The 20,384-nt window shown below is 41.3% G+C and overlaps 1 protein-coding gene across 2 annotated transcripts in view; it reads right to left on the bottom strand.

Moving 5' to 3' along the window:
• Nucleotides 1-437: 437 nt before the first annotated feature.
• Nucleotides 438-20,384, bottom strand: part of PNPLA8 (patatin like phospholipase domain containing 8) — a 52,326-nt gene continuing 32,379 nt past the window's right edge. For both annotated transcript variants that reach the window (XM_066591762.1, XM_066591763.1), the window contains exons 9-10: nt 8,918-9,113; nt 438-939 (exon numbers count right to left, since the gene is read on the bottom strand). In XM_066591762.1, coding sequence (XP_066447859.1) covers nt 668-939; nt 8,918-9,113 — 468 coding nt within the window. In that variant the 3' untranslated portion in view covers nt 438-667. The remainder of the gene's footprint in view (nt 940-8,917; nt 9,114-20,384) is intronic.

Here is a 20,384-nt window from a genome sequence, read left to right on the forward strand (position 1 = left end):
ATGGTATACATGCATTTAAGTGAAAAGAAGAAAAAAAAAAAAACATCCCCCCCCCCCCCCCCCCAAGATAGCCCATAGCCTTTGTTAGCCTATTTTAGCAGACTCCTAATTGAGCTATAAGACATACAGTTACTGCGGATCACTACGAATTCGGCAAAGTGATTTATTCAATTTTTTTATGCAGCTTAATTATATTTATCTGGAAAATCATGTTCAAAGGAATCATCCGCTGTGTCATGGAATTATCAGAAAACTGATTTTATACCTTATCAACATAAGTGCTCAGTACTGCCTCCTCAATATATAGTGGAGGGTAGGGTGGAGCTTTCAGTGCAGACACGATGGAGGCAAGGACGGAAATCAGCATTTCATTTGTAATAAATAGTTATGTATAAAGCTAAACCAAACATATCCAACAAATTAATAAAATCCAGTAAAAATGAGGAAAAAGGTTTATATTATGTACATTCCTTTTCTCAAATGCAGTGTCCATCAATGTAAAAACTGTCTAAAATGAAGTATTTCTATCCCTCTGGCTCCACACTAAGCATGAAGAGGAACAATTACAGTAACTTCATTCCCGATGATCCCTTTATCTCTGTAAACGGCACACAAGTGTTGAGTGGTAATGGACATCTGCACCTCTGCGTCATACATGGTCAGAGCCCTACAGCTTGGAGAGTGGAAAGCCATCATACATGTCCATTTTTAATTTACTCCAGTCACAAATACATTGGAATGTTGTTCTCTCTTGCTTCAAGACCTTGGCAGCTTTTTTGAGTTTCTCTTCATTTCGTTCTAGATAGCTCTGTCCATCAAACAGTAGCTGACTGAGTTTTTCCTTGCGGTTTTCATCCAACGGTGTGTCTTCACTCATGATTGGGTTGAATCGGAAATAGGTGTCTGGAGGCAGCAGGGCATCAAGTGTTTTGTGGACTTCTAGGATGATTAAAAAAAAATGCACAATTATAACAACAGCAGTTACACCTAAGTACGTTACCATTTATTAGCCCATTACAAGGAATGGTCTTTGTAATTGGCTGTGGTCTTTGAACCTTAAAAGGATTCAGGCACCAGGTTCTTAAAGTTTAACGTGGAGCTGAGCTCCGAGTCATGGAGGCGGGCCATGCAGTCTTCTCCCCTCCCACATCATGAGACTGACAGCCCTCTCCCCTTTTCTGTATATGGAAAGAGCTGTAACTCTGCAAGGTTGTAGGAGTGAAGCAGGCTAAATGCCCCACCTTCTTGACTCCGAGCTCGGTTCTGTGGCAAACGGTATGACCTGGTGACAGAATCCCTTTAAAGGCGATTTACTCCAGTGATCCCATTGCTTGGTTATCAGCCTTGGTGGGGAGTTTTGTGAAATTTTCCTGCTTGCATTATGTGGATTTTCTTTGCTTAATCTGCCCGATTCCTTGTCTGACTCCTGTTAACACTTCCTCTCAGTTACTGATCCGAATCTGTGGTGACTGTCTCTAACCTAGCCCACTACTAGCCAATTCACCATCTATTCGGGACGATGATGTGGGTATTCGACTGGTAAAGTCCACCCTTGCGGGGTTTAAGAAGAAAGAACTAGAAGGTGCTGTAGATTCTACATTTCAGGTTAGTCAGTGCCAACCCAACAACAGTCTAGGAACTGCTCTTTGTATTTGATGCCCATTACCCCCCCAAGTCAAACGTAGTGATACATATTTGTGTACAAATCTGTGTTCCTGTAGGAAAGCCTGCATCTGCATACCTATTGTCATCCGGCTGGGCCAGCATCCAGGTATACTCTTTAGCTAAATTTTGTAGAGAGCTTTACATTGTCTGCTATGGGAGAATGTTGTGGGTATGCTCTGTGACATGTGCAAAGTTTACTATGCAAAAAGGAGGAGAGGCTGAGTGGTGCACACCACCTATTAGAAGGTTTATAATAGAGGTTCATTGTAGTCCTGTCTGTAATAATATCATTGCTGTGGAGGAGTGACCTCTACAGAACAGGACAGGTCAGCTTATTGTGCTGCTACATAGCTAGTGTCAAAACTCAACCATTTCAAAAATTGTTTTAAATAGAGAGACAGTGACAAAAAAAAAATCAGTGATTTTTTAAAAAAATAAACAAAGACAAAAAAAAGTTACTTTTGTATGATAAAATCACCAGAATCTATAACTGCAAAAGACTGACACTTCCTACAAAAAAACAAAAAAAAAACTATATGCTTTCTGCTGCTAAAATGAATCAAGTGAACGAACCCTAAAACTACATCATCTTCCATAGTAAATGCTGGACAGGCCCAGTTAAAAACAATTTGTCACATATTTAAAGCAAATATGCAATGTCGTGATCAGCCCTGCAATGCGTATTAGACTAAGGTTTCAGTCAAATTAAATATTGGCCAGGCTCTGAACTGCAATCCACTCCACGGGTGAATATGCTGAGCCGGCAGAGGACATCATCAGCAGATTAAAAATAGCTTCAACATCACTCTCTTTGTTTGAATTGATTCCACAGCCACTGTTGCAATCTTTCTTGCAAAGAAGAACTATCCGAGCCTATTGAAGAGCTTATTCTTCACAATGCTTAAATGTCACTCGCTTTGTAAGGAACAGACCAGTTTTCATATGTTTGCTATGTGGCAGCTAAGCTGGTATTAACTCATTTATTTGTTAGCCTTGGACACATGATAAAATCCTGCATGCCCCCTGCATTTAGAGACTAATCAGATTCCAATTATTTCTACATGGGAGGCTCAAGCAAATCTAAAATCTTTCAAATGTGTTCAATATTTCCCCACATTAATTAGAATTATATCTGTGTTAAGAAGATTACTTGGAAATATAATCATCCATTGTTACCATTTTTCTAAGAAATAAAATGTAATGAATATAAAGAATTTATCAAATACACTTGATGAGGCTAAGGTACCTCTGCTTAATAGATGAATTGCACAGAGACCATGGTTCGATACTGCACATGGCTGAAACCCTACTCATCCCTGCTGGGCAAGGGGCAAATGATTTTGCACATGCCAATGTGCGTTTTTCATCCAAAAATGCCTTTTCTTGCTTCTGTGCAATTGCGATCCTTAGGCGCGCATTTCAATGCACAAGCACATCAGCCCAGAGAACATTTGATCAGTGGGGTTTCCAGGTGGCAGATCCCCACCAATCTACTATTGGTGACCTAACCTAAGGATAGACCATTAGTAGTTCACAACCGTACTACTCCTTAAACCCAGTTTAAACGGGTTGACCATGGAGGTCAACTGTACAAATCCATGGCGTTGGAATCTTGGCTTCTGGCTCAGATCTAGCGCAGGTAGGAACTATTAGAGGTTGATCCAGGGATTAGTCTGATTGCCATTAGGGAGTCGGGAGGGAATTTTCCCCCAAATGGGCTAATTGGCTTCTGCCTCTTGGGGTTTTTGCCTTCCTCTGGATCAACAACATAGGAGGATAAACAGGCTGAACTAGATGGACATCGTCTTCATTCGGCCTTACATACTATGTTACTATGTATGGCTCCTCCCTGTCATGTTGGGTCTTGGCAACTTTGCTCATCTTCATACATATTTACTGCTTATAGAGAACAGCACTAAGGGGTGTAGGTCTGCTTATAGCAGTTTAAAGAGGCCATCTAGGGATTTGAAATACTCATGGGCACTTGTTGAGTCGGACCAGCAAGTTCCGTCAAGGAATCACCTGGTATAGTAACCCTCTGGTGTCGCTAAGGTCATAGGTGAGGGACAGGCTGTTAGCTCATTATAACAACTAAGCAAGCACCCTCTTACTATCACTGGAGTCCTAGCTTACAGAGGACTTGTTCACAATCTTTCCATGTCCATTATTTTATGGAGAATATAAGTATTTGCTAAAAAAAAAAAATATGAATATTTCCATGTGTCTTTTTGCTACTCTGCATTGTACCCATCCTCTATTATTCTGCCTGGAAACAAATGAATAAATTGAAAAATGGGTGCTACCATTTCCTATGTCAATGGCCATAGTGGAACTCACTAACACTGTCCACTGAGTGTTGATATCGTGAGGGCTTATTCATATAAGTGTGTATCGGACCCGTTTTAACGGCCGTCCTATATAAGCGAACATCTGATGCATTGGATTCCAATGCATCAGTTCAGATGGGCAATTTTTGGGTGCATAAAAACAGTCGGCCGGAAAAGATAGCACATACAGTGCATATTCCTGTGGCCTGTTTTTATGCCAACTGGAAAAGATAGTTCTGGACAGATTTTCTTTGGCCGAAATACACTGGCCGGTCCCATAGACTCTCATGGGAGCCTATAAGAGCTGCCGGAAAAGGGAGGCGGGAGGGAGTTTAGTAGCGGCTCTGCTAAACTCCCTCCCCCTCTCTGCCCCTTGCCAGCTGTTAGCAAAGGGAGAGGGTGGGACAGGGCAGGATATTAGCACACTAGCTCCCGCCCCCCACCCTTTGCCAGCAGCTAGCAAGGGGCGGAGAAGGAGTTTAGCGGAGCTACACTTCCTCCCCCTGCATGACGGTATCCCAGTCTTGGCATATAATCGCTGCACCCAGGCCGTCTGAACGGGCACATAAATCGGAGATGCAGCCGTGACTTGGTCAAGGCCGCCTCTAGTTCATGCGATTTTCAGCTGCGCTGCCGTGACGTGGCCGACCAAAAATTGCAAAGGAGCCCTCAGACTGTATATGGACACGCTAATGAGAAGAGAAATGGAAAAGTCTGTTTGTTAATTTATTAAGGTTGTGGCACAATGTAGAGTTCTAGGAAAAGATGTTCCAGAATTGTTATTTTACAAAGAACATAAGTATGTACTAATATATAGATATATAAGAAGATCTGAGGTCCTCTTTAATAAGGACAACAATTAAAGAAGTTTTTGGTTTGTTCCTCAAAAAAATTAAATAAAATAAAAAAAACTGCAAAAGGTGGATACTCCTCAAAATCAAACACTGCACACAGCCAAAAGTTCATCGTAGGTGGCCCTCATGATACAGCTGGACTTTAACAAGGCTTCTTGAGAGAGAGAAAAAAAAACAAAAAAAAACGATAGATTGTGGGGGTCTGTCGTGCTACGCAAGTCTACAAATGAACATTAGAATGTTTATGTGCACATAGGCACTTTTTGTAAATCGTATATAAGATGAGCTTGAGAATACATTGAACAGGGAGCTTGCCTCTGGACCTGACGAGGTGCCTTGGACCTTTATCATGATGTAGGCATGACTCTGCTTCAATGGAAATCAAGGGCTTCTCTAGTCGTATGTGCTGGCTCGCATGTAGAAGTCTAATCTGTGATGTATTCAATTATGTTTTATTCATTGTACGACTCCTACACTAAAAGACTGATTATATAATTATAACCGTGTCGGAAATATCTAGTCTATTTGTATCAAGACTGGTAAAACATATTTTGGCATTGTAAACAGGATACTATAGAACATGTGGTGTTAAGTGCACCTGGATGGAAAAATCCTCCCTAGGGAAGCCTGGTCACAGAGTGGTCACGTATATTAAAGCAGTGGAGTGCTGGGAGGAGACGTGGACGGCTCTTGTTATGTGCCTATAGATGTCTGCATGAACTGAAAAAGATGGCGCATACGGAAGTTGGAGCAAAAACAAATTGTGACTTGCAGCCTCCGTTATCAATTGCATGGTGTCAGAACAAGTTGTATGCTAACTAATTAGACACTTCTAGAACAGTATCAGGAAAGACAGCCATATGGGTGGGCGTAATACAAAATACAGAAAAAGGAGGGGAAAGGTGAATAGGAAAAAGGTGAAAGTCACTATTCCCAATGCAGGTTTAGAATGGGGCTCTCACAAATGGGATGGTGCCGTATGGGATTCTTCAGGATCAGAATCCTTGTCAGTTGCTGAAAATAAGGAGGAATATACCAGGGATGGAATCGCCAAAGTCATTCACGAACTGGACAAAATTAGGCCTCACTAAACTATACCATCTATACTCAATAAATTGACCCATCCCCTTTCCTGTCTTACAAGATTTAATCTACCATCCTCAGAAATCTTTCGATACCTGCAAACAAAACATTTTATATCCTCCCACCTCAAGAACACAAACTCTCCACTAACCCTAACACCATTCGAGAGGCACTGCTATAAAAACCCACATGCAAGAGGCCTCATCTCGCAGATCTACTCGGATCTAGTACACTCCTCTTTTCGATCACAACTCCCGTACATAAACCGCTGGGAAAGAGACCTCGGCAAAACCCTCCCGGAAGAAGACTGGACCCAAATATGGGAGACTACTAACAGTAGTGCTAGAAACATACTAATGTTAGAAACATCCTTCAAAGTTCTACTTCGCTGGTACCTAACCCCAGACCGTGTAGCTCACGCAATACCCGGGCGATCTCCCAACTGTTTTCGCGGATGTTCAGCCTTAGGAGACATGCTTCACATCTGGTGGACCTGTCCTCGGGTCAAGAGGCTATGGATCAGAGTCTACTCTCTAATATATTCAGGTCACAGATCATAACATCTGTAAAGACCCCTGGGAAGCGCTCCTAAACAAACGCATAAACAATATCTCTTCCGACTCTAGGAAGTGAATATCCTTCATGGCCACGAAACAAGTAATCGCCCACTCGTGGCACAAAGCTTCTCTAGACTTCACAGAAGTCAAACGTAGACTAGACTGGTACCCAATAAATGAAAAACTAACCTGCATTCTAGCCGACAAACATGAAAAATTCCTAAAAATATGGTCTCCATGGCTAGACTACTCATACCCCTCGCAAAACAGCAGATTCCTGACCTCTATAAAAAACAGAGAAAAGCACCAACCGAAACCTATCCTATTACAAACTACAAAAACCAGGGCTGCCTCCGGCGACATCCACCCTATGGGAAATTCTCAACCTGTCTCAGGAACCCCTCCTACACTCCTCCCCCACCTACTCTCCCCTCCCTCCCCCAAAACCAAGTTAGGCCCTGGCCAGGCCAATTATACAATGTTTCTGTTATTTAGCAGTCTAAAGTCAAGATTGGGCAGGGATACAACAAGAGAGGATTATCTCAAAAGTTTCTAAGTATGTATCCCCTCAATCTAATCTACTTCTTAGAAAACTATGCTAGTTACGCATTGATATGACTAACTTTTCAGTAAAATGTTTACCACCTTATTGTAAACTTGAAAACTTCAAATAAAACTACAGTATTAAAAATAAGGAGGATTATTATCATTAGAGAGTGATCCTGCTTTAGGGGATATTGTGTTTGCAGTTATTTCAAGATAATCAGACTTGCTCCACTCACAGGCAGGCGATAATGACTGTGTAACAGCATTTGCTGTTTGATTAACGGATAGTGGAAACAGTCAGGCACTTAAGGCCCATTTGGACAACGATTATAGCTCATAATTCACTCAAAAGCCGTCTTTTGGGTGATAATCGTTGTGTGTAACTGCACTGACATCGTGCAGTTTTCATTATGCAGTCGCTCATCGTTGCCTTTCAGCATGCTGAAAAACAATGAGCCTTATCAGTGATTCACAGCAGGATACAGCTGATAGTATTGTTTCAGCTGCATCCCGTCCCTGCTAACAGGCTGGGTATAAGAACAGAGCGGTCCAGCTCTGTTCTTCATACCCGGCACGGAGCACTCTGCTGTATAACAGCCAGGCGCTCCATGCACAAAACATCTGGATGCAGAAGACAAGCGGCGACACCCTCAACAGGAAACTCTATATACCAGACCTCCGCTGCTAGGTCTGGGGTCCCCTATTTCTTACGCCACCACACTCTAAACTATTATACAATTCCCAAATTGTATTTGGCTTGAAAGTATCACTCACTTTATTGAGTTATTCCTAAAGTCTCAAACTGGTTATATATATGTTAGAGACCAACACTTTTTATATTTGGCTCCAATAAATGCCTTCTTAATACCAGTGCTAAGTAAGGCATGCAGGCTATACCTAATTATCACACTTAGCCCTTTAGTAAAGCATGTTAGATAAAGGGCTGCCTGTTATGGCTACTATCTAGGAGGAAGCCTGTTACAGCATGCGGTTTCCACACTTGTCAGCCTTGGTATGCCAATTGAGATGCAAAGCTTAAGAAGGAGGCATCACCTCCTTACTGACTGCAAGGTAAAGAGTTACAAGCCATACCAGAATCCCGGTCACATGTGTCCGATGTCAGCGATCGTCTGTATTGTGTGTCCGGAGGAGAACTCTAGGTTTCCATGGTTATCAGGACGCTATAGTCTTCCCATGAATACATTTATTTAAGCAATCCTCAATGTATACAGCAGTCTCTTTTCTATGGGCTTATTATCTTATTATGATGCACTGCTGGAGGCTGGCTATATCTATTTAGGTGTTTGAACAGCTCAGGTATATATGTTATTAATGGTGGCATATATACAGTCTGGCTACAAGGGGCTTTTTTGCACACCCTGGTTGCAAGAACCCAAGACAGATCCGCCTATTCAGCCCGTGTACATTTTATTCTGCAACACTGCTACATTTCAGAAAAAAAAATAAACATTTAGAAGCTTGTAGCTCGAGTCGAAGGAACAGGCAGCGCTCGGCTTTGATTGTGTGTCTCTCCCCTTTTGTGATAAGGGAGAGGGCTGTCTGTCTTGAGGACGCGGGTGGTGAGAGCCCAGCGTGGCCATTCTCTGACTTGGAACTCCTTTCCGAACCACAGGCAGCATGAGCTTGGACAGATATGCCCCTTCAGCCCATGTTTATTCTATTTTGAAAGACTGCTGCTTTTCAGAAAAAAAAAAACATACGTAGAAGTTTGACTTGGAGCCCAGCTGGAACGGAGCACAAGCCCAGTATGGCCCAACTCTTCGACTCAAGAGCTCAGCTACAAGTCAGGTATGTTTTTTTCTGAAATGCAGCAGTGACAGGTTCCCTATAAATTATAAAAATATTACATGGTGCCTATACCCACCTTCTGTATCAGTTGCGCTGCTGATCACATTAGTCAGTTTGGCTTTCAGACTTGTGTGGGTAGCTGCAGTCTTCATTGCTCCTTCATATCTCCCTGTGCCAAGAGAGACTATGCACTGGAAAGAGGTGTCTGGCCACAAGCACTTGCACTCATGAAGAGCTAGTGCGCACGGGTTATTTATAAGCAGTCCGCCATCCTGTAATGGAAGGGAAACGCTTTAGAAACAGTCAGTATATCAGGTAACACTGTAGTATGAATCGAGACATAGAGCCAAGCTGGATGGAATAAGATGAAACTATAAAACTGGGAAATTACCCAGTAAAGCAATACTTGACCTGGAAATGACCCACACCATAGAAAATTAAATCAATTTTTCATCCACCTCACAGTCCTCCAATTTGTCACCACAGGATTTACTGTGCCGGTGACCACCTTTCCGGAGAGAGAGAGTAGAGGGGACATTTGCGCAGGAGCTTTGTAAAAACAGCTGTATGTAGCGATCACAATGGAACACAAAGCCTAAAAAACAATTCTTCAAACATTTCACATTTTGCGAACTCAAAAACACACAGGGTACAGCATGGCATGGTGGAAGAAAGGCACAAAAGTCTGTTAATTTCAACCCATTATCCTGCAGCGTTCATACCGAAAGGAAAAAAATTCCAATGAGGTAGTTGCCAATAGCCTCATATTAGAGAGAAACTTTTATCTAACTGGATAGATCAACCGGCCATCTTCAGTCATCTTGTAGAGAAGCCTTAATATTACTTTCAAGAAAAGGTATCCAGACCGCAAATGTTTGCAATAAACAGGCTATATCCCATAGTGCAGAGCTCCATAGTCTTACTGCCTGTGCAGAAGAAACCAGGTCTATGATGAAATCCACTGTGAAGTGCCATTCTGCACAGCTGTTCTAGAAACGAAGTGGGATTTGTATCATTTAGGTCTAACTCTTATTTTTGGAGAGAGATAATGGTAATTTAGAATAAGTTTGTAGGAGGGAGATGTATTGGATCTTCCATTTCAATTCTCTCTTCCAACTGGGGTTAAAGGAATCTTTGAAATATACTAGTTATGGGGCAATTTGTCCGTTTTTTGGGACATTTCCTATTGCTGCAGATTGTAGTTCTTTCTGTGGTTGATATCCCATTAAAACTGGAAGCAGCTATAAAATTAGTAAAAGATTAAAATAAGTTTTCTCTTCCTACATTATAATATACATCTGTAGACTGTAGGATTTTTTTTATACATCTTCCCTCATACGATATGGTATATGCTATTTATTTTCCATTATTGTACGTTATTAAATGAGGTTTATTAAGAATTTAAATTTTGGATTTCTTATTGTATTTTTTTATCTTGTTTTGGATTTTTATGCTATTTTTTACCATATAGACATGAATTGTGCTGATTTTAGTATATCATGTACCAGCTGTTGTAAACATTTCACACATTAGGTGTAAATAAGATGGAACAATTATTAGCGCTGCAGAGGTATTGCTTCATCTTCCTTATTTGCATATATTTCCCAGATGCGCATGAATGGCCTTATAAGTCTCCTCACTCACCTTCTAGGTGCTCTCCTTAAGAAGTGATGATACCCCTCCCAACACACATAGGTGTGAAATATTGCGAACAAGCTGGCCATTCCTTTGACTGCTATAAAGCAGTAATTTGAGGGTGGAACTAGTGTATTGCAACCAGTGACGTCTATCAGCATCGTTAGCAAATAAGACGTTCCTCGACCACGGATGCGATCTAGCATGGAATACATTATGCGTTCCACTTCTTAGAAAACAAGTCTCTGGTGGGGTTTGTTTTCCCACAAGAAGGGGGCTGGAATCAGGCTGAGCTCGATGGACATGGTCTTCTTTCATACTAGGTTTCCAGCTGTGATGAGTTTTTGCTCAGCCTGGATACAGCCTCTAACGCTGTATAGGTAATCCAAAACTATCTAATCCGCTTCCTAAAAAAGTATGTTATTTTAGCTTACTTACCAATGTTTCTCCAGAGAAAGAGGATATGTTTTAGGATCCCTAAGGCCCAATGTCCACAGCACGCAGCGATTTCAATGCGGATCATCTATTAAATGGTTTTTAAATGCCTGCGGGTGATCGCAGATTGTAAGGTTTTTCCCCCGCAGACAATGAAGAAAAAAAAAACTGGAATGAGAAGCCAAACAAACCCCTTCCAACTATATCCAGCCCACTAGCGAACGCCTAGATGCCTTTTTGCTTGGACGTTGCCATCGGTCTATTCGTGGGCATACATAGCGTGTGCTAAATCTTCCCAACTCCGCTCCTTGATATTTCTGTTAGCCAAACCTGCATGGTTTGTGTCCCAAATGGCAGGATAGTCTTGCATCAAGAACACTAGTCTACCCATGCTGAACATGTTAGCTAAAACAACCGACATCGCTGATTTGCGGATTCATAGAGATGAATAGAGCCAAATCTGCAATAAAAATGGGGCATGTCTTGCGATTTTAGATCCGCACGGATCACCAATAAATACCATAAAAATCAAATCCGCATGGTTTTAATCATTTGCGGACGTCCCATGATTTCCTAGGGGTGGCTGGATTTGCGGATTTCCGCAGGGCTAATCCGTGCGGACTCCGCAAATAAAAGCCGCACATGGACAATGGGCCTAAAACACATCAAGCAGGTTGATGTGATTTGTTTAGATGTGCAATTTGTTTAATAAACCCCGACACTGGAGTTCACGACTGGAGTGTTTGGACAGCAACCCTTACTGCCACTGAAGTACCCTCTTGGATAATAAGGGGACAGCTTTTATCTAAGCATTAGGCTCCTGATTTGTGACTATTCACCAACTCATTCACAATCTTCCTTCAGTTCACCTCTGGTCACATCTGCTGAGCACCCTTTTCGCCGTACACCTTTTTCCCTGTTTAGCACTCCACGGTCTGCTGCCCTGGGGCATGTTTTATACGACGAGCTGCTCACCTACAGGAAGGGGTTTTCAGCCGACGACCTGAGCAGCTCTTCAATGTACGATTACCGTATGGCTCTACTAGGATAATAGTATGGCATTATCAGATGCCACACAGCTGGGAGGTCCCTCCCCATTTTCTTCCATTGTATCTAGACTACAGAGATTATATGTTTCTGCCTATTCTTTAACTGAATTTTTGAGAATATCGATTTAATATGTTCAAAAACAGCCTAGTGTTAACATGCTTGCCATGCTGCTGGTTTGCGCTTTGACAATGCTCCTAGTCACAAATGGCCCTGTTCCTTGTTTAGCAAACTCCCTTCCCCCAAATAAAGCAGGTCTTTCGTTCTGATTTCTTTTGAAGAGAACCTTGAGAGCGGATCATGCATTATTTAGTAGAGATTCACACTGAGCAGGATCTCATTTTACTACAGCTGTGATGCTGGAGATACAAACGGGCTGCTAAATTGGTCAGAAATAAAGATTCCAAGCAAGTCTCTGCCAATTTGTAGAGATCATGGGAAAAAAAAAATAATCCTATTTACATAAAATGTGGCACCTCCTATTCTCAGGTTACTAAGCATCAAATCTTGCAGAACTAAACAGCAGAATACACAATGACAAGCATATATCATTCTGCTCAGCTACAGATGTTACTTTGCTTACTTCAAAGTAACAACTAATTTCATTATAATCATCCATTTCCAAGGAAGCAGCAGTATTACAGTGTACTTCCCATACGAGTCCTTTCCCCAAGAGTTATCCTGGGTGTTTTTCCTGCCTGCATGGATCAATGTCTACCTAGTCATCCACTGGATGATAATAGGATCCAGTGGAGGAGGAATGTCTTTATAAAGAGGATTAGGTGGTTCCTGACAAGCGTGTGCCAGACAATGCATGTAGAGAGAACACCTAAAAAGTGTTAAAACCACCGAGCACGGTTTAGAGGGAACCTGTCACCAGCTATGACCACCATAAAGAAAGTTATGGTGCAAATAGAGGAGTCCTGGGAAGTAGTTTATACTCACCTGGCTCCCCGCTCCCAGGCGGTCACCTGTAGTAGGCGGAGTCAGAGGACTCATCCCCGCAAGCTGCACGCACCCCGTTCTCTATAGGAGTTTACTTGCACAGCTGCAAGGTTGAGGTTGCTGGTGCCAACTTCCATGGGCAACAGCGTGGAAACAGGGTCAGGCGAGTATAAAAAAAAACTGCATCCTTGGCCTCCTCGGAACCGGGGCTACAAGCACCATACCTTAGTTTTTGGTCCTCACAGGGGGTGACAGGTTTCCTTTAAGACTACTTTTGTATCAATTTATGGTCATAATATAGACACCTTCAGATTGTGATCCTTTCTGAAGACTGCAAGTTTGTGTCAGGACACATTTTCCTGCTGAAAGTGGCAGTCTCCAAAAGGCACATAACATCTTTTCTTCTATACACTGTAGTTCAAACATAACACCATTCTTTATTTCTCAAAAGAGCAGCAAACATTTTATCACTTACATTACTTTCCTGAGAAATCTCTCACATTTTGCCTGGATGGTCATTTGCAGAAAATCACTCCTTGGTAAAAGTTTGCTATTTTATATGCAGAACACAAAAAAACACATCTTTGAGCATTCATCCCCATGAAACGGTAATGACACAAATGGATTCGATAAAGGAGTTGAAAAAACGCACTATGCACAGAGAAACATAACTTGGCGGACCAAGCTGTAATATTTGGGTGCAAGGTCTTCTGACTCCATAGTAACCATTGCACATCACTGCTTGGGTAGACATGCTTTGCATTGCTAGTAACCTCAGCCCCCTTGCTAATAGGAGGTTAAGATAGAATTTAAGTTACTGAAAATATTTCCAGTATCTGAAAGAGTCTCCAAATACACTTTTCTTTGCTCCATATGCTATGTTAGCGTCGTCTTCGAGGAGCAACATCCAGAAACAAAAGAGGAGTTTCTGGATAATGCAGCAGGACTGCTGAAAGGTCAATTCTGCCGCCTTTACAAATGGGTGCGTTGACTCAAACACTGGAAGCCACTATGATGGACTGATGACGCCAACAGGTCTACATACAAAAACCTACTTTGCAATTCTAAAAAGGTCTCTACCTAAATTTAGATTTACAAAAGTAATGTAACTGGGGTAGTAAGAGACGTGGGGAGCTCAGTTCAGTGGCAATTCTCCCTTGTGCTGAGGACCTGGTGGCTGGCTAGGGAAGTGCAGGTTATTTAAATCAACGTAAAAGGCAAGAATAGGCGTCTGACATCACAGTGATTTCCACTAATCACCATTCATCAACGACAATCAGACAAAAACAACTTGTATACTGCCATAGTGTTCATAATAAAATTACTTTAAAATAGTAGTGCAATCACAAAAAAACCCCAACATTTAAAAAGTGGTAAAAATTTTTATTTTAATAACTTCTACCAAAGTGAATATCAAAATAAATATCCTATTATATATAAAACCAGATAAAAAAGAGGCCCCTAAAATATGTATAAAAATGTTCTTAAATATCATGCAATTTGCAATAAAATATAATATATTATAAAATATATGCAAGATACGTGGAAGTGAATGCATGTGTACGTATAATTAAAGGTGGTTTCACATCTGCGTTGGAACCTCCATCGCACATACGGCACAAAATACTGCTAAAAGCCGGGCAGCTGAGTGGAAAGCGAACAGGTCCCATTGTAATCAGCAGGAAATCAGAACCCTGAGGGCCAATGTGAAACCACCCCAATATAACAATAAATAGATAAATAAAATTCAAGGGGTTTCAATTACTTCATTTAACCCACTGGGAAAGAACAGCTTTATTTTATAGATGCAGAACGACTTCCTATGCCTAAGTTTTTAGAAACCACTTTGGTACCAAGGACAATATCTGCTTGATCAGCGTAACTTGTGTGACTTTCGGCTTAGAGCTATGAGCTACATGGAAGTGTTTGGAGACACTATGTAGTGGAAAGCTATTTACAATGTTCAACCGGTATTGATTGATTCTATTGTGATGAGGGTGAATAGTATGGCCCATATGTATGTAATCTAACATCCGTGTAATTTACAGCATCACACAGGCAGAACCGCAATTTAAAAAGGAATTAATGGGGTATTCATCCTGAGTTGCCATAGACAAAAATTGCTCATTCTGTGAGAGATCATATTACCACACAAACACCATGGTCTACTGAGAAGGTACAGGTCCATAAAATGGAAGAATCTGTCTCAAAATGGCCGCTAGATACAAAATGGAGCATTATAAGATGTAAATAAGCTTGTGTGTAGTGAAACAATAAATTTGCAAAAATAACTTTACTGCATGACTTTCGGTGCAATGTCTAATGATTTGTTTTTTTTTTCTTCTTTCTATTCATCCGAGAACATTTGCCTGGTACAGCCGCTATCAGAAAAAACCTCCCCCATGTCCCGAGCTTTGGGAAAAGAGCAAATCGTGCTGATAAGACGCTGCGATCATCCAAACTCCCAAGAGAGAATAATCATTTGAAGGACATTTCACATATTTATTCTCACTGCGCTGATTGTTCAACAAAGCACAATTCTTAATGTTTTTCTAACCCAATGAGATTAACCCTCGTGACTAATGACGTATTGCTTTCCTGTATTAGAACTATAGTCAGTCAATAAAGATTCAGTGTACGCGCCTTAAGCAGAGTGGGCTGTATATACTTGCCGCGGCTCATCTCTACATATCTGTGAGAGCTAATTACTATAAATCATATAGTTTTTTGGCCTCTCTGATGCATCCAGGTATGAACTAATTTGGAACCCAAGGCTTGAAAGGTTAATGTGACCGGTCATGTGTAACGGTCCTTAACACTACCATAATTTTAGGAGCCTACTAGAGAGGGAAAGATACCGGAGGATTTTTTTTTGTACTTTTGGGCAAATGGTTTGCGCTAATAAATGACACAAGGTTCTTCTGTAGGTCATCCTTGGCCACACGCGCTAGGGCATCACAGGAATACTTCCACAACATTGCCACACTTCTATAAATCTGTCAACTGGGCAGCCACGGAACATGTATGAGACCATCTAGGATGCCAACTTTGACAGCCTACAAGTTTCCACAATCTAGAGGCTCAATTACAGCATATGTGGACAGATATGCTGCAGGATACCATCTGGAACTTATATGCCTTCACGCACTCTGTTACCCAACTGTCCTCATAGCAATGCTATCACGGGGTGACGGAGGGATGTCATGGCAGTTGAGGACCTGAAAAGGCCACAAAGACAGGCATCTTAGTGTAAATGTCAGAGGCAGTGTGACACTTACTTTTTGTATGGCAGTGTATTGTTCTGTATGACAGTATATTCAAGTCCCCTAGTAAAAACTAAAACAAAAAAACAAAACAATTCCCTTAAAAATTGGGTGTGTATGCCATCAGGACCTGGCAATGTGTCTGCTTTAATCTTTTAAGGCAGCTCCACACTACTTCCTGGGTTAGACTGCTGAGATTTAATGGAGAGTTTACTTTATCACTCCGCATTTTACTGGACATTTCATTTTCCAGAGTGTATACAATGATGAAAAAACCCCAAAAAACTACTTAACAGATTTGCTTCTTCCCCAGCACCCTCTACAATTCTTCTAGCATTACTTTTTAAAGGGCCAAAGCTTTCCACCTTTTTACTACAGTATTTCTATAACTGAAGCACAGTTTGCAGTTCGCTTTATTCTCTTTGGCAATATGTCTGTCTCCAACCTTACTACATTTATTTGTTTTTTTACACAATATATTTTTTATGCTTCTTCACTGTCTTCTTTTAGTAGTTTAAATGCTTTCTTTTTGTTTATTGCCCTGTTTAAATCTTTATTGCGCCACATGGGCTAGGAATAGGAGAAGACCATTTTATTCCTGTAAAAGGTATGAACCGCTCACAGCGAGTATTCGAGATGGCTTTTAAAGTTTCCCATTTATTGTCTGTACTCTATTTCTGAAGAAATGTTCCCAGTCAATAAGATCAAGGGCATCTCTAAGCTGATTGGACTTCGCCCTCATGAAGTTTAGTATTTGTGCCCTCCCCTTCCCCCAACAAAACATCCTATTGAAAGAAAAATAGAAATTTATTATGTACTTCTGTATTCTCCCAGGTGTGTTGGTTAATTTTAAGTCCAAAATGGCAGTCACTCTAGTTGGGTTCAGCAGAATTTGGGTAATTACAAAAAACTTGTTTCCTTTAGGAGATCCGCAGGTTTCATTTTCCCATTTTATATCCGGATAGTTAAAATCCTCCATAATAATTACCTCATTGTGATTTGTAGTTTGTCTGTTACATTTGGTGGCCTATAGCAAACCCCTTTGATGATTTTGTTAGTGGGTTTTTTTCCACTGTGTATTTCAACCCACAAAAACTCAACTTGTTAAGATGTATGTAAGGGACATTCAGTGCGGGCGTTAAACAGGACATTACAGAAAGATAAACCCTTCCCCCTTCCAGTTTTTTTATGATCCCTTCTGAACAAACTATAACCCTATAAGTTAACTGCCCAGTCACAGCTTGCATTCAACAAGGTCTCAGTTATGCCCACTATGTCATAGTTTCTCAGACATTGCTTCTTCCAGTTTATCAACCTTATTAGTCAGACCTCTTGCACACTTGTGATAAAATCATATGATTTTCGCACAATAAGCAAAAGGCAGTGAAAATGCAGAATTATGAAACCCATGTTTTTCAATGGTTTACTTCACAGTTGTGATGTTTTTACTCATGCAATGTTGCATGAAAAAAAGAAATAAAGAAAAAAAATTGCAGTGGGTCCTCTCTTTCAGCGTTTTTTGTTTTTTTATAATCTCCCATGTTTTCCTATGGAGCCTCCTTTTTATTGCATTGCAAAGCACGAAGTTGCAATTTTCGTGCGATGCGGTTTTGACAAAGTCACGCTAAAAAAAAAAAAGCACCAAAATTGTGCAAGGAAAAACCCCAAGCGGCAGCAATGTTTTTGCAAGAAAAAGCAGCACGGACGTTCAAAAATTGTGGGAAGAAAAGCGATTTTACCATGATTTTCTTGTGGCAAAATCGTGATCGCCAGTGTGAAACCACCCTTAGTCACCACACTGTTTAGAAGTTTTCATTATTTTATGTACATGCCTATTAAATATTCTGTCAGTTCTAACTATACTAGTGTCCCCCACTACCAGGACCTGTATAGCCTGTCCTGCACTCCTATTCCCCTGGCGATCAGAGACCATGACATACCGCAGCAGTGCCAATGCTGTAACATTCCCCTCATTTGCCAACTTTGCAAACTTGCTTGGGTGTGCCAGTTCAGGACTAGCCTTCCTGGCACCCTGACCACCTTGCACACCCATGCGACCATCCACCCCCACATCTGCCCCAGCAAGTTTCATTGAGCAGCAAACTCCTTTCCATGTTGTCAATGGATCTCAGTGTTGCAAACTGCTTATTCAGATCTAGGAACTGGACTTCCAAACATGCAAAGTGCTCACATCTTGTACGGTAGTATGCACCCTCAAACGGCTGTTCAAGGACTGCAGGCATGGCACAAGATGTTCACTGGATAGCATTGTCAATGATGGAGCACATTGTAAATGGGCATGGCACAGATAAAAATCAAATACAGTATATACACAAGTGAAAAATAACAGTAAATAGATAAGTGACTCACTGCTAATGTCCCTGAATCTAAAGTCCACCGATTTTAAGTCTCACACACTTAAAACAAAACCACACTCACAACCTGCTATACTTGTTTTGTTTGCTTAAATAGCTCTCAGCAGTAGTAACCCCTCTAATGAATCCTATGTTTGGAAGGGGGAAAAAAAATTAAAGGATCTCAGAACGCAGTGAGGCTTTTTAAGAGGTTATTTTGTAAAAATCATAAAACATACTAAAATCCATGTAGTTTTCAGTCATGTTAACCTACAGAACATAGAGCTCATTTTTACTATGCAGTAAACACCTTAGAAATGAACACAAAAACTAAAAAAAGGTGCAACTGCATTTCTTCCACTTCACAATAAAAAAAAGTTTTTTAAACTTTTTCAATAAATTATTCAGTATATTAAATGGTGTCATTAAAAAAAAATACAATTCATCCCACAAAATGCAAACCTTCATATCGAAAACAAAACAGAAAAAAAAGCCATAGCTCCTGCAAGGCAAAGATGGAAAAAAAAAAAAAAAAGGATCACTAGAGAAGCAAACATACTCGCTAAGGACAATTACTCGATCGAACATTGTCCTTAGCGAGTACCTGCCAGCTCGGAAGAAAAGGTTCGGCTGCCGGCGCGGGTGAGAGGCGAGTTGTGGCAGTGAGCAGGGGGGAGCGAGGAAGAGAGAGGGAGAGAGAGATCTCCCCTCCGTTCCTCCCCCGCCGCACCTTTTCTTCAGAGAGGGCAGGTACTCGCTAAGGGCAATGCTCGATCGAGTAATTGCCCGTAGCAAGTATGCTCGCTCATCTCTAAATCACCACCAAAATGACAGTATTAGGAAGGGGTTAAGTCCAATAGATAGAATTTCAAAACTTTTATATGAAGCTTCTAGCAAAAAGGGGACAACAATGTAAAACAGGTCTGTAGATATGATGTTCCCCTACAGCAGAGGCCCCCAACACAACAGTCTTTAGAGCCGTCACCCGCTGGAGAGCCACATATGTCTCCCAATCAAATGGTTGGGCAACACTGCCCTATACCAACATATAGGAGAGCCACTGAGATCTTACGCCTTGAAGAATTGCGCTCAGTATAGCCAAGCTCAGACCCAAGTAGCTTCCCCTAAACATCACTGTGGCATACAGAGGAACCCTTGGAGAAGCCCTGTCAGGGATAAAAGGCTTCAGTAGAAATACTTACTGTGTTTGGCTTTGTATATGAACAATACATGGTGTACAAAAAGCAAGAAAAGAAAATAAACGTACGCGATAACCATAATTCAGATCAATTCGCTGTGCTTCTGACAGCTAGTGGTCGTAACCTGCCAGACAAAGCCTGGTGGGCATTAAGGGAGCATGACAGCAACGTTATAAAGGCAGAAGTAATAGCAAGCTATGGCCAGGCAGATACAGATAACATGGGGAATTATCAAGACAATAAGACATTTACAGTAACATAAGACTACAGTTCTACAATTCACTCTTCCATGGCAGTAAGCTTATTTGCACAAGACCAAAAAAAGGAAGACGTTGCGGATAAATAATGATGTCCCCATAAACAGAGGTGCGCTGGAGAGGAACAAGCTTTGCTCTGTCAAGGGTAACATGGCTCTTGTATTTAGAAACCCAAGCAAGTGATGCCAGAAGGCACAATATCCTGTTCTTCAGTAATGCTTTTATTAGTGTCAGGGCTGTCAGGCTGCTACCGAATAATTTCGGCTCAGGTTTCTTTTTTTGTTTTGCGGTATTAGGTCAATCACAGGCTGTGGAGAAATAATGATGTGAAGTGGAGGATGTGTCTGACATGATTATCAAGCAGCCTTCAGGCACATTCACAAAGCTGCACTCACCAAAGAGGTTCTA

The sequence above is a fragment of the Eleutherodactylus coqui genome, chromosome 2, assembly GCF_035609145.1.
Source record: "Eleutherodactylus coqui strain aEleCoq1 chromosome 2, aEleCoq1.hap1, whole genome shotgun sequence".
NCBI classification, from domain to species: Eukaryota; Metazoa; Chordata; class Amphibia; order Anura; family Eleutherodactylidae; genus Eleutherodactylus; species Eleutherodactylus coqui.